Source organism: Mesocricetus auratus, unplaced genomic scaffold (genome assembly GCF_017639785.1).
Source record: "Mesocricetus auratus isolate SY011 unplaced genomic scaffold, BCM_Maur_2.0 Super-Scaffold_100676, whole genome shotgun sequence".
NCBI classification, from domain to species: Eukaryota; Metazoa; Chordata; class Mammalia; order Rodentia; family Cricetidae; genus Mesocricetus; species Mesocricetus auratus.
The window spans coordinates 7,400,963-7,428,887 of record NW_024429266.1 but is presented as its reverse complement, the minus strand read 5'-3'; the positions used below and the strand labels follow the sequence as shown (position 1 = coordinate 7,428,887).

Here is a 27,925-nt window from a genome sequence, read left to right as displayed (position 1 = left end):
TTGACAATATACCCAGTGCTGTTTCCTAAGATTTCATTTGCAAATGTGGTTCAAATGAAGAGACTTAACATATGAAAAATAAGCATCTCAATCAAGTGGTACATTCACTGAGTTTATATATATATAACTCAAATATATATATATTTGTTTTTGTTTTTTTTTTTCGAGAGAGGGTTTCTCTGTATTGTTTTGGAGGCTGTCCTGGAACTCATTTTGTAGACCAGGCTGGCCTCAAACTCACAGAGATCCACCTGCCTCTGCCTCCCGAGTGCTGGGATTAAAGGCATGCTCCACCTACACCTGGCCTCACTGAGTTTATATTAATTCAGATTAAAACTCTGGCTGTTCAGTAAATCTAGCTTTGTACAGAGAAGTCTTTATGTTTCTTCATTTCTCCTTTATTAGGTAAGATCTTGTGTAAGAAAATAAATATGTCTAGAATAAAGTGTGTTAGTACAGTGGTCTGATACTTCAGGACAATAGCCCAAACAAAGGAGGTGTAAGAGCTGTTCAGCTGATGCGCTTTTACCTGGAAGATGTAAGTGAAACAATATGATATTAATTGCCTAATATTGTTAGTTCATCCATAGGGATTTTGCTTGGAATTGAGTTGTGGAAAAGTAGAGTAAATTAGTGGTAAAAAGTGATTGAACTTTGAATTGAAATAATATTAAATATACTTTTTTCTGTATATCTGCAGTTTTGAAAGAATTCTCTAAAGTAACTTTTAGTCAGTTTATGCTGCTATAGAATTCACTGGATTCTAGTCACAGTATTTTATTTTCTCAAGAGAAACAATAGAAAATTGGGTAATGGTAGCTTAATTTTAATGAGATTCTAAGAAAATTTGCTTCCATTTTTAGTCATATTGGTTATATTTTGTTAAAATTTATTAGTTATGGAAATCCCTTTTCAAAAAAAGTTAGGTTATAAGGAACTGGAGGGCTAGGTCTTTTGGAAAAGCAGTTAAGAGCATTGGCGACTAAGTCTTCCAGGAAACCTGTGCTCCATTCCCAGGCACCCACATTGCTGCTCTCAACCTGTGCTCCATTCCCAGGCACCCACATTGCCTCTCAACCATCCTTAACCCCAGTCCCAGGGGAATCCTCCAGCGCCTCCTTCTAATGCACTGTGCACAGTGAATACTCATTCATATATATAAATGCAAAACACTACGTATGAAATAAAATCAATGAGAAAAACTTAAAAAATCAGTTGATGCTTAGCATTACAGTGGATTAAATGGGTAAGTTCATCTGGTCTAACATTAAGAACACTGCCTAATCCTCTGATGCAGAGGAATCTTAGCTGCCATCTAGAGTGTCTTTCAAGTGTGTGTTTGAGTCACCATGCGTCTGAAAACTGTTCTGAATGACTTTTTGTTTATACATTCAGACTATGAAAGGAGTTAGGTCTGGAGCATGCAAACCCAGGGTAGCTGGAAGGCACCAGCATGTTATTCCGGCATTCACATTGTATGCTGCCAACCCTGCAGAGTTGTCTGCTGAACTCAGTTTACCCTCAACAGCTACGCTACCCTGTATGCTGTGCTGAGTTAGGCTTTCTATATAGTGAATAACTAGTCTTAAACCTTTGGCTTTGACATTGGTGTCCATTAAGTCTGTCTTGACAGTTAAAGTAATGAAACAGAAGTACGGAGTGGATGGTGGAACTGGGCTGCTGTCCTCGCTAGGCACTGGTGCTCCGGAATTAGATGGCAGGTTAAAGCCATATCTACCATTCAGATTGGTCACAGTGACAGATCGCTTGCTGTTTCTATTTTGTTTATCACCTCAGTGTTGTATGAGAATGAACTGAGGCAATATGGTTAGTAAATATTAGCAGATAGGAAATACTCAACTGTTAGATGGCATATGTAGCATTGTAAATGATACTTCATTTTTGATAGCTGGTAGCTGCTCAGGAGATGAGATTGCTCTTCATAATTCTCGTTAGTTTAAGAAGGAAATCTTGCCTCAGAAGAAGGGTAGAGACAGAAGAGCAGCACCGTCATTGTATATCCACTCAGGCATGCTCAATCGTGCTTATATGCACCCATTAGATCACCATGTATGCCTTTAGGTTTTAAATGAATCTGAAAAGTTACAAACTGCTATAGGGTTTTGCTAAAGCTTAAAAATTTGTAGATGATAGAGATTATATGCAGCTAGAGAGTATAGAGACCAAGGATTGGAAAACTGTTTGGATACCACTTGATTTTATTAAAAATGAAAGCAAACCACCTTACAGGTCTCATTCATTTATGACTGCTTTTACATTATAGTGAGGAATGGAGTGATAAGAGACTGTATGGCTTCCACAACCTAAACTAATTGTAATTTAACCCTCTGCCAAAAAAGTGTGTTTACTCCTCTTACAAACTCTACAAGCTCTATGGGCCTCTAGAGGACTCTTGGGAATATTTCCATGCCTGTTCAGGTTTGAGAGGTGATAGGCCATGATTTGTATAAGTTGGTGTAACATTTAAAAATTGTTACATCAACTAATTTAACTTCATTAGGAATTGAATTTGGAACAAACTACATAATTTTTTAAAGCTTTAAAATGTCTTAGTTGCTGCTGAGCCAAAAGACTTGGGACAGCTTCAGAATGTGTTAATGATGGCCCCTCATGGGCCACTGAGGTTCTAGTTTGAATTGAATACAGTTTCTGAGTGTAGATCCTCATGTGAATGTTTAGTGGCCCAAAGATATGCCCACTGTTTGGTTAAACTTTGTTTTTGGAAATACCTGCCTGTTTACCTCTGATAGAATGGTAGTGAGGAGGTAAAGTGTATGGGAAGTAGAAGGGTTTACCTAGGCATTAGTGGTCAGGGAAGAAGAGACTGAGACAGTTTGAAGGTAACTGGTTTTAGAAAAGGGGTAGGTGGGGAACAGTGACTTATGTAGAAGAATGTTTCCCATGATTATGTAATAATCATGTAAAAACCCTGGGATCTTGTGTATGTGTGTGTGTCAGAGAGAGAGAGAGGTGAGAGAGACAGAGTTCATCCATGTGGATGGCAGAGATTGACACCTGAAGGTATTCCTCAATCATTTCTCCACCTTATCTTTTTTGAGACAGTTTGTCATTCAGCCTGGAGTTTGCTATTTCCTAACTGGCCGGCCAGTGAGCCCACAGGATCTGCCTGTCTCTGCCGGAGTCTGGGGTTCCAGGTGCGCACCATGTCCTGCTTCTACGTGGGTGCCGGGGATCTCAGTGTAGATCCTCATGCTTATGCAGCAAGAACTTGACTGCTGAGAACCCCTCCCCTGCTGACACTGTATTTACCTGTCCTCAAGTGATTTCAGTATTAGGAATCTGTCTCTTAAGACAGAGTCTGCCACACATCCTAGACTGACCTCAAATCTAAGCTTAATTCTCCTGTCTCAGTTTCCTTATAGATAGGTGTATACCTTCTCACCCAGCCATTCCTATGTTTAATTAAACAACAACAACAACAAAAACTTATGCAACAAATGTGTTAAGGAATCAGATTGAAGTTGTCAAACTCTGAATAGTGTGATCATATGCCTTTTGGACATCTTGTAAAGAGTATTAATTATAGCCATATTTAGAGTGAATTGCTTATGTGGAAAACTAGGTTAACACCAAGTGACTTTATTTCTCGTTCTCTAAAACATATAGGCATTTCAGTCGAACAATGGAAGAGCTTGTTCACGATCTTGTCTCTGCACTGGAAGAGAGTTCTGAGCAGACCCGAGGTGGGTTTGCTGAAACGGGAGATCATTCTCGAAATGTGTCTTGCCCTCTGAAACGCCAGGCCAGGAAAAGGAGAGGGAGGAAGCGGAGGTCCTATAATGTTCATCACCCTTGGGAGACTGGCCATGGCTTAAGTGAAGGCTCCGATTCTAGTTTAGAGGAACCAAGTAAGGACTATCGAGATAACCACAATAGTAAGAAAGACCATAGTGACTCTGATGACCAAATGTTAGTGGCGAAGCGTAGGCCGTCATCCAACTTAAATAACGGTGTTCGAAGTAAAAGACTTCTGTGGCATGAGTCGGATTTTGCTGTGGACAACCTTGGGAACAGAACTCTGCGCCGTAGGAGGAAGGTAAAGCGCATGGCAGTGGATCTCCCGCAGGACATCGCCAACAAAAGGACAATGACACATCTGCCTGAAGGCTGCAGAGATCAGGAGATGGACAATGATAGAGCTTACCAGTATCCAGAGTTTACCCGGAATAAAGTTAAGAAGAGGAAGCTAAAAGTGATTAAACAAGGACCAAAAACCCAAGAGGAAGGAGTCGTTCTGGAAAGTGAAGAAATGAGCCAGATCAATAAGGACAAAATGGAGTATGAAGAACAGAAAGTCTCAGATGAGCTCATGAGCGAAAGGTAGCATACTATTACCTGCCAGTAACATGTCTGTCTGCCTGCTTGGGGCTGAGTGTACTTTGCATTTTAATTAATTCTGTTTTAAGATAATTATAAATTACCACAATGATAGTGCTATTGCTTTGTATGCCTTTATAATTAATAGCATTTTCACACAGCAAAATTGCTTATTTGATTTATGCAAAGTGTTAGTTATGTTATAGCTGTCTTGGTTTTCAGCTACAAAGAGAGAGAAGAAATGGCTTTTTTATGGGAAAGAATGTGCGTTGGAGTCTCTCTGCACTTCAGGTTGTCTCATTGTTCATGGCATTTGGGAGCTTCCACCTTGGGAGCATATAGGCTACATATTCATTATTTTGACTCCTAATGTTCAAAGTTCATTCCCTGTGATGTGTGGTGCTTGGTGTGTTGATCTATAGCTTGCTAGGGAATTCTGGTCACTTACAAAGGAAGCAGCTGATTTTGGTCCTTAGAGAAATGGGAATTGTGGCACTCCTGTGTTGGTTGGCTGTCTGTCCAGCTCAGGAAGCAGACCACCTGTATTCTCATAGCCACATGCTCATTGCATGTCAGAGCGGAATGAATGAGCCTCTGCCATCTATCCAGCTGCTTGTAAAAGCACCCGGCCCTGCTCATTGTGCTCAGCACACCCACTTCAACTTCTGAGAGCCAGAAAAAGTGGCCCTGGGGATAGCACATGATCTTTAGTTTGCAGCATTGGCCTCATTTTGATCTTGGTGATTATAGGCTTTGGAAATTTGTATATGTGGCTGTGTTTGTAAATGTGACTGCAGTTAGGAGGAGAACACAGTTTGAGTTAATTTTCTTATTAACTCTTAGTTTACTCTTTAGTTTTTCTTTAAAAAGTAAACCAAAGGTAAAGAAGTTTTTGATGAGTCTTTTGAAAAGTTTGTTTCAGTCAAGACTTAATTTTTGTTCAGGAGTAGGGTTGCTGTTCTGCCTCTTCTCTTTACTCATCTGCTGCTTACACTTTCCACCCTGGAACCCTAATGAGGCAACATTGGCACTCATTTATCTCTTCTCATTGTTCAACGACAACAAAACCCAGGGTCAAGTAGGTATATCAGGTTTCCCAGTCATTCACATCTCAGGCACATAGTTTAAAACTGATATTTTAGGTCAAATAAAGTTAGCTATGTTCCCTCTGATTTAACCTTTTCCTTATTCCAGTTTTCTGCTGCCACTTACGGGCTCAGTGCATTTTCTTCTGTGGGAAGTATTGCTGCAGAGTGAAGGCTTCTTCTATTTCCAGAATTTTCCATTTTTAAGAAGGTTAAAGTCCTTGGGGTTTTTGTTTGTTTGTTTTGTTTTGTTTTGTTTTTTTTTTGGTTTTACAAGACAGGGTTTCTCTGCATTGTTTTGGAGGCTGTTAGTCCAGCCCGGCCTCGAACTCACAGAGATCCGCCTGCCTCTGCCACCACGCCCGGCTTTTTTTTTTCCCCTTGGGTTTTATTTATAAGTAAAAATGTGTGTGTGTGTGTGTGTGTGTGTGTGTGTATAGGTGTAGGTGTGTGTTTATGGGTGTAAGTGTAGGGGTGTGTGTAAAGCATTTTATTACTGCAGTGTTCTTTGATGGCTCAAAGACTAATAACACAGGCTCTCTACCATGCCCTAGGCTGGAATAGACAGACCAGCAAGTATTGAGACTTAAGTATACTGTGTGGAAGGTACTTGTGAGTGAAGGCTTTCTCAAAGGGGCTGTATTCAAAGCAAGAACTAAGACTTGCTTTGGGAAAGGGAGGCATGGGGAGTCAGCAGGGAAATGGCATGCCTGGAAGAAACAGCCTGTGTGCAGACACAGACTCGCATCAGTGTCCTGTTGCTGCTAGGAAATAGAGGATGGGGCTGCTGCAGCAGCAGCTGTGAAGACTCGTGTGCTGTGGTAGTTTAGAGTTCATCTTGTAGGCAGTGACAAGTTTTGGCAGTGAAGAAACTTAGGACAATATAATCTTGGCAGTGATGTTCTGTTTACCTTTGGCTGACCTCATCCGTACCGTGGAGGGTAGTCTGTCTGCTGATAGAGGAAGAGGAATACCTGAGAGCTATTTTAAGAGTAGGAATCAGTGGGAAGCTGTAGAAGGGGACTTTTCTCCATCTTTCCCAGTCCTGGACCAGTTTTTTTCTCCACCTACCAGGTCTCCACAACACTTATGAAATAACCACTCTGAGACTTACTAACAGTTACAATTGTTTGGCCAATGGCTTAGGCTTCTTATTAGCTAGCTCTCTCTTAAAATAGTAACCCATCTCTATTATTCTGTGGTTGTAGCTTGCCGGTAATGCCCTGGCATCTTGCTTCCTTGGCAGCTACATGACATCTCCTCTGACCCTGCCTTCCTTCTCTCTCTATCTTTGTTTGGAATTCCCACCTAGATATAATCTGCCTGACCATTGACTGAAACAGCTTTATTCATCACATATACACAGTCTATAGAAGGCCTCCTACATCAGACCTCCTACATCAGGAAGCTGTATTTGGAAGGACAGTGCTCTCAAATAATGCCTTGTTTCTAGTCATGGAAAAAAACAAAAACTGGCTGCTGGAAATGAAAAGCCTGTCTCGTTAAATTCTTATTCTTAATGAGCATAGTGGCAGGGAAGTACATGTAACAACTGGCTAATTGTTTTATGTGTGCATGAAAGCACAGAGCATGGATCACTAGAGACTGGCATCACAGATTCTAGATTTCCACATATCTTGAGATTCATCAGGATGTGGACAGAGGTAGGCTTGCTTCTAGGAGAAAGGACATAAGCAAGAGTACAGACATAAAATGGAAAGAATTTATACATAGAATGGAAAGAATTTATAAGGAGCCTACCCATAGAAAGGCTTACAAATTTCATTCTGTAAGCTAAACTGATGCTTTATGCTTTACTTAGAAAGCTGCCATTTTAGGTGGTATGTGTATGAATGTGTTTTAGGACCTTTTAAAAGACAACTTTTAAGTTTACAGAAACATTACCAAAACAGTTTGCAGAGTTCATGCCTTTCCCATTCTCATACTTCAAGCCAGTTTCCTTTTATTGTTATTGAGTACGGGTATGTTTTTAAGTTGGTATTTTATTAGAATTATTGTTGGTTTTACTTAAAATGACTTCCTTCTGTTCTAGGGTATTAATTACATTTACACCTGTAGTCACCCAGTTGTACTGTAAAAAGGAGGACCTGTTGTGTGTAGGATAGATTGGAGGATGGTAAATCTGAACCCAGAAGACTGGCAACAGAAAAACAGCGATTGACTCACTGTTTGCAGGCTCAATGAGTTGGACTTTTATTCAGTAAGCGTGGTTGGACTTGTATTCAGTAAGCATATTCATTGGTGTAATTGAGAAATATGGCTGATCTGATTGGGGCCATTATAGAGTATGCCTTTGTGGAATCCAAGGGATTCTGAATTGTAAGTATATTTTGTGGGTTTCGAAAAAGGAATTGTGCCTGGGTTGTGTTCAAGAACTTTGTATAGAAACCGGAAAAGCAGTAATACTTTGAACCAGTACTACATAGCTAGACAGTTAAGCTTCTGAGGTGTCCTTCATTTTTATGTAAGACTATCTGTGCTTGTAAATAGGATGGTGTCAGTTCAGTACCTTAGAAATACTATTGCATATTGATTGTATAGGAAACTTCATACAGTCAGTTTGAAGGAAGTTGAGGGAAAATGCCCTAATTAGAGCTTCAAGGGGGGAAAAAATGTGTTTCTTGACAAATTCTTATACCTTTCATGAGTTTAGTTTTGAAAAGCAGGTAAAATCGGAAATTTTGTATGCAAAGGATATGTGGATTTAGGCCTAGCAATGATTTTTATCATAAATATTTTATAATTTTATAAGATAGGATAATGTGCCTGATTTTTAATAAGCTAGACTACATTGTTTTAGATTTTAATGGATAGATTATTTTTTATTTAGGGATGGAGGTAAAGGCATTTGCACCAAGCCTGATTGATGCCCTGTGTTTGATTTTCATAGCTCTTCTGATCTCCATAACTTCCATATACATATCTTGGCACACCTCCCCTGCCCAACACACACAAATACTTTCTTTTAAAAGACAATGTTAATTTAAAAAATCCCAAAATCCCTAGTGACAGTTACTTGATTGATTAAAATCAAGACTCGAGAGTGAGAACGTACATAAGAGCTTTTAAAGATCAACACTCAGTTGTCTTAGGGGCCAAGACTATCATGACTTGTTCTTATTTCTTCCTATTTTCACTTCCTTGAACTGTCATATAAATATTGCTTCCAGTAGACTAATAGTGGTTGGTTCTTTTTTTTCTCAGTATCTGTTATTTACTGAATTTCCATAGTAAATTCGAGCCTGTGTCTTATTCTCCAGTTTATGCAGAAGAATGGGAAGCCTTCTTCATAGTGGTCTAAAACTCACTCTGTTGCTTGACTTTGAGCTAGTGGGCTGCCACCATCGCTCCCTTCCTTCCTTCCTTCCTTCCTTCCTTCCTCCCTCCCTCCCTCCCTCCCTCCCTCCCTCCCTCCCTCCCTCCCTCCCTCCCTCCCTCCCTCCCTCCCTTCCTTCCTTCCTTCCTTCCTTCTTTCCTTCCTTCCTTCCTCTTGTGAAGCAGTGGAGTTGCTGTGAATTGTTAAGAGCCGTTTTTCTAGAACATTTGCAAGTGTGCTTATGAAAGTCATTTCATGCCGGGTCCTGGTGTTTCTGTGCTAAAGACAGGCTTAGCCAGCTACTGATGGAGACTGCCCTGGCCCAGTGAGCACTGGGGTTTCAGGGTCAAGCTGACCATACAGCACAGCATAGGAAAGGAGCAGTGAGCATTTGGTGAAAGCAGATAATGGAATGCATACCTTGTGTCCCCACTCCTTGTAGTCACATCTGACTCACTGTCCGGGGCCCATTACATTCCTGGGGTCTTACGTGCCCAAAATAATATGTTCTATAGTTAATGGAACCACAATAAATGCAGTTTGATTAAAAAAAATTTACTTTCTTTCAGATCTTTGTCAGGCTCAAGTTCCATTTCTGAGCTGCCATGTCTCTAAACTTTTGACAGACAGATGAACTGTTGTTGTGATGTGTCTCATTTTTCTCCTTTTCCTGCTTACAGTGACTCCAGCAGCCTCAGCAGCACTGACGCGGGCTTGTTCACCAATGACGAGGGAAGACAAGGTACTGAGATAGTTTCCCCTCTTTAAAAACTCATTTAAAGTGTGCACACTCCTGATTGTTTTATAAGCTGCCAACAGTAACTCCTTGAGATTGCAAGTACTGCTTAGTGACTTAGCTGGTTTCTGTACTTCACGCAAGATGTCTTGGTTTTTTAACCCAGTGATAGATGTCTAAAAAGTAGCATGTATCACTAAGCTTTGCATACTTCAGTGTTTGCAATTTGTTCCCTTTTAGCAAGATTGCCAGACATGGATTTTATTCTCCGCCTTATTCCAGATGTTTGTAAAACTGTGTAAGCATTCATATTCTTAAGAGTTGATTTGCAATGATTTGTCGTTTTTATTCAGTTGTTACACTTTATTATCCCATTTATAAGTAATTAAATGTCTTTATTAATTCAATATTATAAACTATTAAACAGTATCTTACATCTTAGGTGTTTTCTATCCTGCAAAATTCCAGAATCTGTTTAGACTTTAACATACCAGTATTTTGAAGCTGTGAACAATCTGAAACCCTTGTAAAGCAGTGAGGAGAAATCCTTGCTTGGACCGATTTCATTTAGTCGCATCAGCCCGTAACTGGTTCTCTTATTCCTTGTACAAATCATGAAGTTGAACTAACCTTATGTGTACTTATCACAGAGTATCTTTAGTTCTTAGAATGCATTATTAGAGCCAGGAGTAGTAGCAGATACCCTTAATCCTAGCACTTAGAAGAAGCAGAGGCAGGCAGGGATCTGAGTTTTAGACCAACCAGGGCTACTTAGTGAGACCCCGTCTGAAAAACCAAACCAAGCAACAAAAAAAAGAATGCATTAGCAGAAAGTAGGTTCTACAAACTTAAGTTTTGTTAAAATACAGATTCTACCCAGGTTATAGAGGTTGGTGATATGATGAAATAAAGTGATAAACTTTGATCAAAAGGGACCTCTTGACAAGGCTGACATCTTTAGAAGTCACTGGCACAAGATATAGCAACATTTATTAAGACTTTACTGTAGCTCACATTGCTAAGATATTTTCTAGCATTTAATTTACTTGGTTCTCACTTCATTTCATTTTTTTCAGAACTGTGTGAGTTCCCAATTTTTATTTACTTTTCAAGTGGGGAACTAATACAGTTGAAATGACTTTCTTAATATTACAGGACAATGTTTTTTTAATTCACCTATCTGATTCTTGCCCATGCTTTTAATGAATATTTAATTTACTTCCTAAGAATAGTATTGCATATTATATAAAAGTAAAGTCAAATAAGTTCATTTTTCTCGAGTGGGTTTTTGTTTGTTTTTCTTTTTGAGACATGCTCTATGTTTATATTGCACAAGTTAGCCTTTCATTCTTGACCTGTGCCTCAGCCTCCCACGTGAAGTAGTGGGCAGAGTATGTTAAGGCCATTCAGATATAAGGTAGTAGTGTCAGCTGAGTCCCTGCTTAAGTTAATAGACCTGCTCTATAACATTTAAATTTATCTCTCCAAGCCAGACAGTGATGGCGCACGCCTTTAACCCCAGCACTTGGGAAACAAAGGCAGGCGAATCTCTGTGAGTTTGAGGCCAGCCTGGTCTACAAAGCTACACAGAGAAACCCTGTCTGAAAAAAACCTTTTTTTAATCTCCTTTGAAATATCAATATTTGAGTTCTGTAAATTTTAACAAAGTACTTTTTTATTCCCTAATTCAAACACTCCTGTGATTTTTCATGTTACAATTGCTTTTAATTTTCACTTCATTTGAACTAAATCTGTCATTCTCAGCTTGCTTTTATGCAGTTTTTTGGCATTGTTTTTGTTTCACAATTTCAGTTTCCATTTTAAAATTTCATAGTAAGAGGTCTCAAATCAGAAGTCTCATAAAAGGGAAAATGATAGTCACATGAAAACTCTTACCAAAAAATATCAGTACTGGTGGCTTCTGGAGAATCATGGGAAGATTTTGGGACTCATTTAAAATCTTACTTTTCTTTTATTTTTATAAGCTGTCCACATTCTGTACTTTTTATCATTTGAAGACAAAATGTTGATACTCACGGAGGTTAAGTGAATTTTAAATTGTCATTTATAATAAATAAAGTTACATCTAGGTACTACATCGTCAATATTAGAGAACAAATGTTGTTCTTTACCTATTTCCATGGTAAAACTGAATCAACTGGGGGCGCTTTTGTCTTTGCACAGGTGACGATGAACAGAGCGATTGGTTCTATGAGAAGGAGTCAGGGGGAGCGTGTGGGATCGCTGGAGTTGTGCCCTGGTGGGAAAAGGAAGACCCTGCAGAGCTAGACAAAGACCTCCCTGACCCAGTGTTTGAGAGCATCCTCACTGGCTCTTTCCCCCTCATGTCGCATCCTGGCAGAAGAGGTCAGTAGCGCTTCTGGGCTGGCTCCGTCAGCTCCCGTTCTTACTGGCTAGGCATGGAAACAGACTGTGAACACAGGGTGCAATGAGCGGGACCCTAATGCAAGCCAGCCTGCGTTCAGCTCATTCACTCTCACTCACCAGGAAGCTGTTTCAGGAGTGCACACTGGGAAAGAGGACTGACTGGTTAGGTGCCCGCTGCTTTAGGACCCTGCTGGGAATTGATTGCCTCAGTTCTTTTAAGTGGGTTTCACATTTCCCCAGTAATACTTGTGGTGTTCACCACTACCATCAAACTAGTTTTAATTCTCTGTTGATAGAATCTTCTTCTATGCTCCAGTGATCACAGTATCTTCTAAATTGCCTGTTTGATTTCCCAGGTTTCCAAGCTAGACTCAGTTGCCTTCGTGGAATGCCTTCAAAGAATATTAAAAAATCTGGAGGGGCTCCACCTTCAATGGTAGGCATGATTTCTTACTGAAATGTCCTGTTTGGAAATGTTTTCATTTCTATGGAATAAAAAGTCACATCCTCACCCTTTATTTATATTCTAATGTTATACTTAAAAATAATCCATTTTCTTGTAGGCTACAAACTGGACCAGTGAGATTCCCCTATAAACCAAATCTTCTATTGCTAATAAATTAGTTACGTTTTGAACACCTGGGGAATGGCATTCGAGGGACCCTGGCTCCTGTCCTCTTCCCTGGAGGAATACACTGAAGTGCGAGCCTCTTTGATGCAGACCTGGGGCTGTTTTGCTGCAGGACTGATGTTTCTTTTAGCCAGAAGTGAATCTGATTGGGAGGATTCCCTGAGATGTAGGTTGGCCCAGGGTGGATACAAACTACTGTATATTTTATATATTTTTCTCTCTTGTGGTTTTTAACATTGGATCTATTTATGTATTGCTTGCTTTGCCAAATGCTAACAAGGGATAGAAAACTGAAAACTATATTTAACCCAAGTATTCCTATGACTGGTTAAGATTCAGTTTTTAATCTGATGTGCAAATAAAAAATGATGTATTGCCATTTATGGTTCATTTTAGAAGAAGTCTTCTATACCAGCATTATTTAAAATACTTGTGTTTTATACTCAGGGTACTTTGTTTAGTAAGGGCTGGTGTAAGTAGGTGAGGTTGGTAATCTTTTCTTGAGTTTATCTTTTGTGAAGTTTACTTCCTAGTAGATTATTATTCTGTATTACAAACCTGTTGTATTTTATACTATAGTTTTCATTGTACTCCAAAGTCATCCTACCTCTAAAACAGCACGGTGATGCCAAACTAGTCTACATTAGGGAATCACCTGCTGTCACATTGTCATTGGTGTGTGTCTTGATGCCTGAACTGGTTACAGCTGCCTCACTGTCTCAGAGCTTGATGACATCATGTGAACCTGGTGTTTTAACAATACTGTGTGACTGAGTCTCACTGTCCTGTCTATAGCAAGATGCTTGTTCTTCCTCGGATGGCAGTCCATGTGTGTCACTGAGGTTCAGGAATGCTCGTTTCATCAAGCAGGAGGAAAAGCATCCCGGTGGGTGGCATAATTCTTATAATGTTATTTTTAATTGATTAATATTTTTGGTGATTTAATGTTTTCTTATTGTATGGTTTAGTTGTCATTTCATCATATGATGGCTAAATTAAATATGATGGAAGGTACCTGAAGTTGGCATTACCTTACCTAAGAGTATTGTGGTCTGGAAAATTGAAAATAAAGTAAGTAGGAATGTTTGACAAGAGAGGTCACAGATGACACGGTACACGTTGATCCTCCTGACTGTCCCATATAACAGGTGCGGTGATGTGCTTAATAACTGCATTAAGGATTTTTATACTGTCTCAGAGCAAAAATCCGTGCTTTTTCCTGAATTACAGAAATGCTTTAGGTTTGTACCGTGACTGCCCTTTAGGTCTGAATAAGTCACTTGAATGCCTCAGCCTATGAACTTTGCCTCACCAATCATGAATCTAGATGAGCACTATCTAATTTTTGGCTCAGCTTTACCTATTTTTGTTTTTGGTCCACTGCTTGCTTGAGCATAGCTGGGATTTGTAGCCCATTTTCTAGGCTTATTGCAGCCTCGCTGTGCTGTTTTATAGAAGCTATTACATCTGATAGACTGGCTTCATGCTGGTGATGATACATGGCTGCGCCATCCTCGGAGCTGCCTCCCTCTAAATTGTGAAGTGGTGAGTAGGCCGCACTGAAGATTTCCATACATGTGTGTTTAACATGGGGCGAGCACATTAGGCCATGGAGTGTTTTCCAGGTCCACGTTGCTCTACTCAAAATTCTGCTGAACACAGGGCACTCCTTAAGGTTTTTTTCTCTCAACCCTGGATTGTCCTTGTTTACATTTTTACATACTGTCATGTTTTTTCCAATAAAATCTTTGACTTGAGCAAGAAAGGTAAGACTTTCAGTTTGTGCTGATGTATTCTAATACTCTGTATGTTTTTGCTCATAATGTATGTAGCTTGCTACCTTAAAAATTTTAACCTGCTAAGACAGTCATCATTAAAGGTCGTCCATCATTTCTTATGGTAAGAAATTAATTTCAGTTAGCATAGATTGACACTGGAAACTCAAAGTATACATAGGAAAGACTCACGTTAGGAGCAAATTCCAGCATGTGTAGATACAACCTATTAAACAGGACGGCAGCAGAGGGCTTCAGTGGGTAAGTGACACCTGCACACACGCCGTGATGGGGTGCCTGTGAAGAGAATGAGCGTGTCACCCACACACCGTGATGGGGTGCATGTGACGAGAATGAGTGTGACACCGCACACACGCTGTGATGGGGTGCATGTGACGAGTGTGACTCCGCACACGCCGTGATGGGGTGCATGTGACGAGAATGAGTGTGACACCGCACACACGCTGTGATGGGGTGCATGTGACGAGTGTGACTCCGCACACACGCTGTGATGGGGTGCATGTGACGAGAATGAGTGTGACACCGCACACACGCTGTGATGGGGTGCATGTGACAAGTGTGACTCCGCACACGCCGTGATGGGGTGCATGTGAAGAGAGTGACAGTGTGTCACCGCACACGTGCCGTGATGGTGTGCCTGTGAAGAGTGTGACACCCACACGTGCCGTGATGGGGTGCCTGTGAAGAGTATGCATGCCGTGATGGGGTACATGTGAAGGGAATGGCAGTAGGAACTCACTGAAGTATGGGGCGTTCTCAGTCATTGCCCTTATCCCTCACACACGTGTTCCGTGAAGTCACTGTACTCATCCAGGGCATCGGAAGCCATTTCTCCTACAGCAAAGGCAGGTTTGGGTTGTGTGTGGGTCTTGGGTCCTCATGTCCTCATCAGCTGTTGACTGAATAATGTTGTGTGTGTGTTTATGTTTAAAGGTATTTACTGTGTATTGTTGATTCCCAAACCCGGAATTATGAATAATAGCACCATCACCGAAGCCTGAACAAACTTCTCTAATGTGTGTTTTCTCCATAAGGGTCACTGTGGCCTTCTCATGCTTAGTAACAATGACAGACTCCACTTTCAGCTGAATTTGGGGCCATTGGAAGAAGTAAAATTACCAGAAAAAGCACAAAGCTTCAGTAGATCCATACAAAGGAGCCAGGGCTGTAGGAAGGAGGCCTGGTTCCCCTGGTTCTCCTGGTTCCCCTGGTTCCCCTGGAGTGCTTCCTTCCTGAGGCAGCTCAGCTTTTTCATGGCTGTGCACATGCCCGTGAATATCTGCAGAAGTTCTGAATATTGGCTTTCAGGTTGCTAGCTGGTGATAATCCTTCAAATTTGGAATCTGCAAGGAGGAACAAGAAATGGCTGTGTATTTGTGGAAAGCAGAGTACATGTCAGATATCCTGCATATCAGATAGCTACATTATGATGGAAATCAGTATCAAAATTACAGTGTTATGAAGTAGCAATGAAATAATTTTATGGTTGGGTGTCTATGACATGAGGAACTTTATTAGAGGGCTGTAGCATTAGGAAAGTTGTGAACTAGAGGCGCTGTTTTCTTTATAGAAGTGCTGTCAGGCTTGAATGAGGTTAAAGTATATATATATATATATATATATATATATATATATATATATATATATATGCATGCTTAGGTCCCTCTTCAGCACACAGTATATAATAGATAGTAATTGATGTTGTTATTGAAGATAATAAGCACTGTAGCTGATAATGCAACTTAATTTTAAGCATGAATCCAAGTATAGAATTTGACCTTAAACTTCTCATGCTTTATATATAATTTATATATAATTTGACATTACCTTAGTAGAGTGCTTTATTTTATAGGGTTTAGGTTTCCTTTGTATCTTATTTATGTTTGATCTGACTTTTGTCTTTAATATAGTCTGAAGATTTTTTTCTGAATTGACTTTTAGTTAACAAATTCTTAAGCTTCAGAATTGAACTTCAAGCTGCAAAACCCATTTCATCATGTCCCCTCCCTCTAAATCATTAAGCTATTCTTTTAGACTGTTTATGAGGTTTGAATCCAGTCTCACTCCTAAAAAAATAATTGTGCCCATGCATATGTGAGATTACAAGTCTGGAGAACTTATTCTGGATAAGAATTACTCAGCTTATGGCATGGTGGCACATACTAGTAACCAGCACTAGAGAGGTGGAGGCTGGAGAATCGGGAGTCAGGATGTAGAATTTGAGACCTTGTTTCAAAAGAGCAAAAAAAGGGAATTACTACTGTTGTATGATTAGAAACTTAATTTATTGGTACCCTGCTAGCCAGCCTTTTAGTACCTAATTTTAGAAGAATTGTTACTTCCATAGAATGTCCTAGGGTCATTACCCAGAAGATAACAGCCAGAATCTCTGACATTTCTAGACTGTATTCATTAAGTACAATTCAGAATGATAGAACAATAATGATGACAGACCCAAGTTTTAGGAAACCGCTTTTACGACATGAATTCAAGGAACTTTACTAAAAGGTAGCTTTCTGTGTAGCCAGGATGTCCTACTCTGCTTTCTTGACAGGATCTCACTATGTAGTCTTGGCTGTCATGGAACTCACTGTGTAGACCAGGCTGGCTTTGAACTCACAGAGATCTGCCTGCCTCTTCCTAGTGCTGGGATTAAAGGTATGTTCCACCACACCTGGCTCAGGATGTCCTACCCCTGAATATTCTAATTAATCTGTGTTTTCTGAGCATGAGAAAATTTTAAGTTCTGTTTTATTTTGTTTTGAAGTAGTAATTCATCAACAGGTATAATATGCACTAAAGTTATTCATGTTGTGGTAACTGCTAAAACATTGTGGGAAAAGACTCATCTTAAAACACATTATTGGAAAATCATTATTATGGAAGACATTGTAGTAAGATAGAAGGCTTTGTTTAAAATGTTTAGTTGCTTAAAGACCGGTTTTGTGTGATTACAGGAACATGTAAGGTACTGACGGTGTTTATTTGTTTTGCCAAAAAACCTAATAATCTGATTTAATTGATTTACCTATGTCTACATTTTCAAATTTAAGTATATAAACAAAAGTCTGAGTGTTAACCCCCTTCATATAAATTGTCATGTCACACTGTTCATACTCACAGTACCTGTGTCATTCAGAGCAAAGGAAGGGGTCTGTTCCAGGTGTTGAGACAGTTCGTTCAGTGGCTGAACTTGGATGACTGCTGTAGGTGCTTTCTTTAGGAAGTTTTGTTGACAGTGACCACCTTAACTGTAGTGAACTCTTCATATGTCCTGCTCAGTGTTTGTGCTGTAGTTTCTTAATACTCTAGAGTAGGAATATTTAGGCTCTTTATAGCCTTTTACTGAGAAGGCTCATTTAAAATGGAATTGGTTTGAATAAGGGATTTAAATAACCTATTTTCTCAGACTAGTCAAAGCGAAAAGAGTTTATGACAGAAAATAAATCTAAACTGACGTAAAATAACCCAGCCTGTTTCTGCAGCAATATTTTGATTATGTGGTGACTGTTATCCAAGCTTTTGTTAGTAGGTTTCAGCAGCTGAATCATTTAGTACCTTTCTTCCTGGAAATTTTGTATGCCTAGAGCATTTTTGTAGACTTTGGAGAATGTATGTTTAGAAAGTTACATTCTAAGTATGTTAATTATATGTTAATTTCATTTTCTCCTCAACATCAGCCTGAAATCTAGATTTTTATATATTTTAATCATAGAAATTTTCGAGATAAAATGGTTCTGTATTATAGAAAAGTGCAAATCAATAAAATGGTAATATTTCATAGAAGAAATGTAATAGTGTCTGTTTACTTCAATTTTTTTATTTTGATGTTACTCTATATTTGTATTGCAATAATTTAATAATAGTTAATAATTAAAAATGTAGATCCCATAACATATATTCTATAGCATTGAATAGGATCAATACTAATACTGGTATTCTTGGATTATATTTTATTAAATGTGAACATAAATATATTTAATGGTATATAGTCATATATTCATTTATTCTCTTACATTTGAATGCTTGTTCTCTATATTCTTAAAACTCCTTAAAAACATATATACAGAGAATCAACCATGATATTTCAGTCATACAAGATGTGACCACATATATTTTGCTGCTCTCATGACTTAGTATAGGTGTGGCCTCATACACTGGAATTTGGGATCTTCAAAATGATGGAAATGTGCAGACTGAAACATAATACAATGCTTAGTATATGCTAGGTACTTTCTGTATACTGTTTATATATTTAAATTAATGTGATTAATATTCCTATAATGTAGGTTTGTGTTTACATCTTAAACTGTTTTCCCTTTGGTAAACCAAAATTCATATGATTTGGAAGTTTCTTCATATTGCTGTCATGTTGCTAATAAATACAAATAAATTCTCTTCCTAAAGTAGTCTTCATTTCTATTTAACATATTCAAGTGTGAGTTATGTTGAGACATCCACACCAGTTTTCACTGTCCTAAATGGTAGCCACAATCAAGATGTGCTGTGATAATCATAAAGTATTTATAACTTCTATTGGATTAATAACTGGCTCTCGGGACGTTCTTACAAATCTTTAACGTTGTCCAGATCTAGAGCTTTCTGGTCAGTTTTTCTTCGGTCCATATTAATTTACTCTCTTCTCTTTTACTTCAAGGAAACTAATCATTTCTTCTATCATATTATTGTATTCATTCAACTATGATGAAATCTATTTCTTATGTTTTTTTTCTCTCTTGTTTTTGAAACCACTTGGTAGAATTCTGGGGCAGTCTCTTATAGAAACAAGGTACTTTAGCTATTATCCAATAAATGAGTTAGAGCTCACTAACTCATTCATGGTAGGAAATGGTAGGCATGAAGGCATACTAAGGGCTTTAGTTTGACACATCATGGAATAGATAGATTAATTAGATAGATGTGAAGGGGTTTATAGCAAAACAGTTCATCTGAAAATATGGGCAGGAAATAAGATCATACTCTCCATGTCATTCCTGGGCATACTGATAGTCATATAGAAAGTGCATTATGTAATTATAGGCTTTTATTAGAAGTTTAAATTCCATCCTACTCCTCCATTATGTGTGAGACAGAAGATGGACTGAACCTTAATTTATCATTTGAATCTTCTATGTGAGTGACATCCATGTATTCCACAAAGACTGGTCGGTATTGATTGAACAATGGTACGACTGTGTATGTCTCTAGGCCTTGCTTCCTACAGCTGTGAATGAGACTGACATGGTCACCTGTAGCCTATATTTTAATAAATAAAAGTAATCTTGGTTGGGGAAGAGTAAGCAGATAAAAGTAGCCATGGGGAACACTTAGAAAGGCAGTAGGATAATTGTAGGAAATGAAAGTTATTGAGTAAAACTGATAGGATAGAAACATTTTCAGCCTTAATCTATTGTTTATGTATAATCATAGTGATTATACCAAGGTTAATGTGTCAGCACTTCAGTTCTCTTCTGCCCTAAGGATATTTGGATGCCACACCTTCTACATTTAACAAACAAATTGTATTATAGCAGTACAAATTCTTAGGTCACTGTTTTCAAAATGGCTTCAGAGTAATATTTTTAGGTATCTATGGATTTTTATCTTTCAGACATAGTCTCAAGTAGACCAAGCTGGCTTTGAACTTGCTGTGTAGTCAAGGTTGACATCCAGCTTTCAAGTCCTATGTCACAAGCACACATTTCCTCACCTGGCTCTCTTGGACTGACTCCCTAATGAATCGTCAAAACACTGATTTTGGAAACATAGGAGGTATCTAGTTTCTGTGGATAGAGATTCTTTGTGTGTCTCAGGCTGGCATGAGCTCTCTGTGTAGCACTGGGATGACCTCCAGTTGATCTTCCTTCCTGAGTGTTCAGAGTGCTGTGGGTATAGACATTGCCCACCAAGTTTGGCTCTGTTTGAGACTTACAGTACACTTTAGAGTCTAGTTAGCTAAACACCATTTCTACTTTGTATCCTACGAAACTTCTAGAACATGTTCTAAATACTCCTTTTTTGTTTTTAAGAAATGAAGCCTGGGCATGGGGACACACCTGTAACCCTAGAGTTCTAGAAGCTGGACCAGGTAATCATAGAAGGTTAGAGCTAGCCAGGTTTGTTTACATAGTGAGTCCAGGCCAACTAGGACTATTTAGTAAGTCCCTGTCTCAAACCTACCCTCTTTCTCGATGTAAAAGGACTGATTGCTGTTGATTGGTGGCAGTGTGGTTTCATGAATGGACATTCCAGTTCACACCTTTTCCTGGTTGCCTTTTACAAGGTAGTGACATTGCCAGAGTCCCTATTTTCTTTCATTTTAAAGTCAAAAGCAGGGACATAGAAATGCATATATTTTACTTTTTGAAAACCTTGTTCAACTCTAGTTTTCTGCTTTTTATGTTGCTGATAAAATTGTTTTGATGGTCTATAAAACTCAGTTTTCTAATTTGCCTTTAGATATGTCAGGTACCTACTATCAGAAAAGTTGAAAAATCAATGATGGGTAGAACACTTCCAAATAATACTCAAGAAGCATTTTTTTTGCTCTGAAATCACCTGTACATCCTCCAACTGAAGGTCAATTTGCAAAACTGGGGATTCATGAAGAAATTATATTGATGGAAAGATTTTTTGTACTATTGAATTAATATTTTCCAAGTAGGTATTTGCTGGCCTGCCATCTAAGAAATTGGGTTCTGATAACTTAGAGATAGCCCAACTGTATACCTCAGTTTTAAGCCAACGAAACTTGTAATGTTTCTGTTTAATAATTTGTTTGCTAATCATCACAGTACTTAGGGAATAAACTGAAAGTTGGATGAATTTTTGCTGTTGTTCTGTTAAATGTAGCACCTTCTTCCTCCTAGAGTGTCATGTATGTATAGCAGGAAATTGATTGGGATGGTTTACTATGAAAGTTTCAGATCTGTGTAATATTGAACCTGTAGGGGTGTGTTTATGTTAGTTACAATATATTACAATTACATTTAAAAGTGTGTACTGGACTGTTAAGATTTCATATTAGCTTGGATTTGTAATATTTAGGCCAGATACTAGTATTTAACCTCTTACATATGCCTTTGATAGGCTCTTCTAGTTCTTTTCTATTTTTTGTACTGGGCATTGAACCCAGACCTCCCTCATCCCAAACAAACATTCTGCCAATGAGCTGCATTCCTAGCTCTCCTTAATTTTTTTTTTTAAATCTTGAGACAGGATCTTATTAAGCTGCCTAAGCTAGTGTCAGGGTCGTCCTCCTGCCTCAGCCTCCTTAGCAGGTGTGACTACAGCCCTGAAGCTCTTCTTAGGTTTTGATTCATAAAAATTTTACTATTTGGGGGGGCGGGAGAGGAGGGTATCTTGAGACAGTTTCTTTGTAGCTTTGGTTGTCCTCGGTAGATCAGGCTGGCCTGGAACTCACAGAGATCCGCCTGCCTCTGCCTCCTAATTGCTGGGATTAAAGGTGTGGCCTACACAGCCACAAAAACATTTTAATGCTTCAAATCAATTGTCATGTTAGTAAATATATATTACATCTGATTTAGAAACACGTTGTATCTAGCTTCTGACTTTAGGCACACATTCTTCGATACAATTCGAATGAAAGTTTTTGGTATTTTTACTGTACAATAGTATAGGTTAGGTATACTTGGTTAGACATGTATATCTTTGTCCTTAAGTGCTACGTTCGATTAGCATAAATTAATTTGAAAAGGGAGAGGGGAGAAAGAAACATTTGTTTAGGGCAATAGTGATTTCAGTGGGTCTTATTGTTGAATGTTTTCTTTACGTAATGGACCACACACAGCTGACTGCTCTTCTTCCCTGGCACGTGGCTGCCCTTTCTCTGAAGGCTCCTCTCACCACTCAGGCTATTTTCTCAGCCTCTTACGTTGGTAGGACATTAGTTTTTCTTGCCTTGTGGTTTTCCTTCTAATCCTTATACCTGTAACTCCAAGTAAACATTGGTAAAACATGCTAGGCTCTTGACTTCCCTATTTAAAAAGACAAAACAGCTTTCATTCCCATTGTAATAAAACCCAGAGTGTTTCTGTTTTCACTGCTTACCTGTGACCTTTGACAGTTCGGTCCTTCCCAGATGGTTATGGGCTTTTGGGACCCTGTCCCTGGTCAGTCCTTTCCATATTCAAACTTACCAGTTGGTCACATTTTCTTCCTCTGAGGCTCATACACTTGAAGGAGTGGCTCCTGTCCTTTACCCTTTCTTCAAAACCTTCCAAATTCATCTGAAATGGCACCCTCTCGGTTCTTCATCTCTCCACGTGTCTTTTTACCCATTCGTCTGTCTGTCTGTCTGTCTGTCCGTCGGTCTGTCCATCCCCTATGGTTTTATACTGTTTATCATCCACTTACTTTAGTATTACACCCTCTCGGTTCTTCATCTCTCCACGTGTCTTTTTGCCCATTCGTCAGTCTGTCTGTCCGTCCGTCTGTCCATCCCCTATGGTTTTATACTGTTTATCATCCACTTACTTTAGTATTACACCCCCGTTGTCTGTTACACACCATGGCAGTCCAGTTCCCAGCACAGCTTGTGCTTACTGTTTTTTCAGGATTGATAGTGATTAACTATGTCTATCTCTGCTTTAAGGGAGTTTTCTATAATTAACTTGCTAGGATGCCAGTGTGATTATAACATTATTTCCAACAAATAGTGGTTTCTAAAGTTCTTCCTTGTTCATAATCTGGTTGGTTATGTATGCATTCCATAACAATAGCATAGAAGATTCTATTTGAGCCTGTGCTAACAAGTTAATTGAATGTCTTGTGATGTGTGCCTTGCTTGCTGGCTGTGCAATTATGAGATCCTTAGGAACTCTACCTGTAGGGTTTCCCCTCAGGTTACCAAGGGAAAGGATGACTCAGGTCCACTAGCTGCAGGGAGCAGTCCATGTTTAGACTTCCACTGAATCGCCACGACTGTAATAATATCCTACTGGGAGGTCTGTAGGAACACTTCCTTTCTAATTTGAATTTTCATGGGATAAACTTTGACCCTGTGCCGAGACATAGGGCGGCAGTACTGATGTGAGTGTGGGCCAAGGCGTAGGATCCAGAATCAGCTTTCTAAAGGCAGATGTTCCGGGCCCGGAGAGATGACTGGGGGTTTACTTGTGGCTCTTCTGGAGAGCTCAGATTTGATTCCCAGCACCCACACATAGTGGCTTACAGCCTTCTGTAACTCCCACTTGAGGGGATCTGGTACTCTCTTCTGGCCTCCATGGGCAGCAGGCACCTATGTATCGCACAGACAAACATACAGGCAAAAACACGCGTCCATGGGGGAAAGTCCGAATCACACGGGTACCTGTTTACGTCATCCTGCACCTCGGTTCCCAAGCCTTCCTGGGCTCTGGCGCCTCACTCGCCTTGCTTTTGACTGCCGCCTCCTCGCCATGCTTTTGCACTCAGCTGAGCAGCAGCCTTACAGCTTTGATTTTCCATCTTTGGTGGTGCTTTCCTTTATGCTCTCTTTGTCCTTGTGGACTAAACCATTTTAGCCTTTTCCTGACCTTTATAGTCAGGCTTCGGGAGAAAACCACAATGATATTAATTGCATGATCCTGTGTTATGTTGACTGGGATTATTTTAAAAAGATAGGTTTTGAAAGGACAAATGTGGAGTAGAGTCTCCATCCCCGTGCCATCGCTACCATGCTAGTCCTACTGGCGTTTTGGACTGTCTGAGAGGTATACTTAAATTTTCATTTGTTTAGCAGCATATTTCAGATTACTATGTAATTTACTTTTTATAAGCTGTTTATTGCTGTAGTAGTGTCTCACAATATTTAGTGTTGTTGTATCTCTGTGTAATTTCTGTGAGTGTCCATTCATTTCATACAAAGAGCCTAAGGAGGAAACTGAGGGACAAATAGTTTACCTGGGGCCCGGGAACCCGCTTCAGTGAATGAGACTGCTTGCCATGTTGCTGGGCAAGCATGAGATGTCCATCATCTACATAAAAGCTGGGTGTGACTGAGTCCTGTCACCCCAGAGGTAGGTGGGGAAAGGATCTCCATGGCGTGCTAGCTAGCCTGCCCAGCAGGAGAGGCACACATAGGAAGAATACACCAGCTACCTGCTCAGTGGGAGACTGCCTCAAGAGAATGAGAGGGAGTTAGAGCAGGATTCCTGATGTCCTCTTTCTGGCTTCCTCAGGGACACACGTGGGTGCACACATGGACACATGCACACATTAGATAGCCACACTTGCTCAGCGTCCTTACGAATAGTTGTTAGTGTCAGAACTTAATGTCTGGCCTGTGGGCTACTCCTCAGCATGAACTGTCAGACTGCTTAGGCTTCTCGACAAAGGTAAAATGCTTGTATTCCCAGCTGATATAAATTTCAGATAGGCCTAATGGCTCTGAAAATAGTACATTTTAGCTATTTTGGTCAACTTAATGTACAGGGAAAATCATTATTTTGTATTTGGTTGCTCAAACCTAATGTTATGCTTTTGAAGGTGCTAAATTTTCATCATGTAATTATACTTCCCTCCCTCTTCCTCAGCTTCTCCTTCCTTTATACCTAAACCATCTATTTCTCTCAACTACTCTTTGATCTTGTTGATTTAAGCTTTTAGATCATCATTAGCATTGTAACCTCTTTCTGTGAGCTGTCTGTGCTGAGAGGCTGGTGGGATAGAACTGTGCCGTGGAGTAGCCAGGCTTACATGGGTAGTGTAGCCCCGTTCACATGAGCACAGGGAGATGGGGCAGAAACGAAGGAGGTTCAGAGTTCTCACTGCTGAGCGCCAGGTGTCTTCAGCAGGCTCAGCTTTCTGGGAGTTGCCCTGAGCTCCTCGTTTCCATGCAGTGTTCTTGTCTGAAGATTTCCTTTTTAAACACAGGAAGAAAAGCTTAAATTAATTGTCAGCTTTATTGTTATTTGTTCAAAATCTAGTCAGGTTCTCATTCTGAAGATAGATGTAGGAATTTATATTGAATGCTTAATCTTTTGAAATTGTTGCCAATTTTATAGGAATATTTGGCTTCAGCCACAAGCTTGCTATATCCGACCTCTTCACCTTTGCCTAAGCTTTTTCCTTATAAAATTTCAAAATATTGCAGTGAGTGCATGGGTGTACTCCCGTAATTCCAATACTTACATGTAAGGCTAAGTCAACAGGAGTTTATGGCTAGCCCAGGTTAGGTGAGACCACCTCTCAACAAACCATCCATCTAGCCAACTAAGATATTAAAATACAAATGAGCACACAATAGCAGAAGCCTCTAGTGGCTGCTCAGCTACTAGAATCCATTGTTTTCTCCAGTTACTCATCCTCATTCTTCCCTGGAATACAGTATTGACACTGTCTTTTCTTGACTAATTCTCATGACATGATGTCTGCTGTTGAGATGCCTTTACTTTCTTTTGGAATACCCTTACAGATGTTTCTCTCCGTATGTAACTCCTGTTTTTCAGTGTAACACTGTGAAGGGCAAGAAGGGACAATTTATGTATGGAAAAAGTAAAGGTAGATTCTTCATACATACACATACACTCTTTAAATTATCTCATTTCTGGTAGGTAATTGTTGATTTTATTTCATCACTATGAGAATATAAACTTGTTTTCACAATAATTTGTAATTATGAATTTCATTAAAAGTGAATTAAGACATGAATATGTATGAAGAAATTAGATGTTCTAACCATGAATATATGGCATCCTAGTGTCTTGAGTGAATTACAGGCTTTGCTTATTTCTGGGCCATTTGTTTTATATATAGATTAAATGCAGATAATTACTCATTTGACAGGTTATTTTATTACTTTGATATATCTCACAGTACCATGTGCAGTTATGGGGTGATTATTGTAATAATTTGATTCATTAATATCTAAAATTATGAATTTTGATTTGAAAATTAGAATTTGGATTTGTTCTGATTTTTTGGCTTAATGTACTTTTAAAATTGTGGGTTTTAATAATTTTTAGGCTTACATATTAAACATAAAAGTCTTAATTTTTAAGCTTATGTATTAAACATAAAAATCTAGAGTCAAACTGGCTATATTAGCTTCTGTAAGAAAGCTTTAATGAAGTTTAGACTTGCATTTCGCTTAAAAAGCAATGAATGGATTTAATACATTAGATTGATGTATAGGTTTGAAATTAATTTTTAGTGTTTACAGAGCCTTTAGTCACATCTGGAGGGCATCTAAACGTTTGATCATTAGTCTTCTACTTAATCTAGCACCTCTGTAGCACTACATGGCTTATGGGTGATAAATGGTTAAGTTGTTTAGAAAATATTGGCCAACTTTATTAAGATTCCTTCAGCAAAGGAATAAAATTAAAAGTTCCTAATCGAATGTCAAGTTTGAATGCCTGTTTTTTAAGTTTTGTTTGTCTTTCCAGTAAAGATTGCTGGTTTCTGACACGAAGTTCATTTTACCTGCTCTCCTAGGTTGTTGCAGGAAAGCACATCTCTTCTGTCTATGTAATGCATTTTATTTAATTTTATAGTTTTTATGATACCATATATTAGAGATTGCCAAAAATATAGAAAAATTTTAGAGAACATTTTTGGATTTGATGGATTACCACTCTTGAAAGGGAAACAAAACACTAAATATTTCTAATCCTGCATTATTTACCGCATGGGTGGCTAAATGCTACTTTCAGCCTCATAAAATTAAAAGGGAGAAATCTGCCAACTGTAGCAGGAATTGGATTTAGGAAGAGTGGTACAGAGCCAAAATATTGCTACAGAATTAAATGTCAAAAATCTTCTTTAATAGTAGATATATAGGTCACAGTGCTTGGTTATGATTAATACATTTAATCTGAATCACTGAAAGTTGCACTCTCCTTTTCCATAAAATACAATAGGACACAAATCAGTTTTACTGTAGATGGAGAACAATTGGAAAATAATGCATCTTCCCGCCCAATAAATTGTCAGTTATACCTTTTAACTAAAATCAATTCATCATTCCAAAATTTATTGCAATTTCTAATAATAAATCTCCTCAAATGTTTATTCATTTGGCTTTTGATACATTTGTGCCATTTTTGCTATGGTCTAATGTTTTCTCTTTTGATTCATTGTAAATTAAAAAATCTATTTTGAGTCAATTTTCTAGTGAGGAAGTTAAAATCTATAACCTGGCACCTTCGTCACTCTCCTGTGTACATTTTAATACCCTTGAACTTGAACTTAAATGCAATCCAGTCAGTTTTCTTCAGTAGCAGATTAAAAGACTTTTCAATGTAACTTTTCGAGTAAGGCTGAGATTTCATAAACACAAGTACATAGAAAATTGTTAGCTGATGGTTGTCATTGATTCATTTTGAATTAGGGGTAGAGATACAGAGGTCCATGAGGCTATGCCATCATTTCATGTAAATGTTCACAAGAAGAAAATGTCTATTTGAATTAGAGTCAAATGCTGATCATAATTGGACCGTTCTTTCCAATAGCATTAACTTGAAAGTGGCATTCCAAGTGAGCACAACTAGCTAGCCATGTCCAAACCCATGCCTTATACTGAGGTCTCATTAATCCTGATCTCCACTTTAGCTGAACAGTTTTATTTTATAAATATGTATTTCTGTATTG

General features: G+C 38.9%; 1 protein-coding gene across 8 annotated transcripts in view; it reads left to right on the top strand.

Annotated features, from left to right (window-relative positions):
- Nucleotides 1–27,925, top strand: part of Gpatch2 (G-patch domain containing 2) — a 138,439-nt gene that overhangs the window by 4,822 nt on the left and 105,692 nt on the right. For 4 of the 8 annotated variants that reach the window (XM_013122292.3, XM_005082444.4, XM_040739240.1 and 1 more), the window contains exons 2-5: nt 3,649–4,362; nt 9,462–9,523; nt 11,702–11,884; nt 12,262–12,341. In XM_013122292.3, the coding sequence (XP_012977746.1) occupies nt 3,649–4,362; nt 9,462–9,523; nt 11,702–11,884; nt 12,262–12,341 (1,039 nt within the window). Of the gene's footprint in view, nt 1–405; nt 539–3,084; nt 3,177–3,648; nt 4,363–9,461; nt 9,524–11,701; nt 11,885–12,261; nt 12,342–12,468; nt 18,739–27,925 lie in introns of those variants that run through there. The other 4 variants (XM_040739242.1, XM_040739241.1, XM_040739243.1 and 1 more) reach the window with 4 other exon arrangements.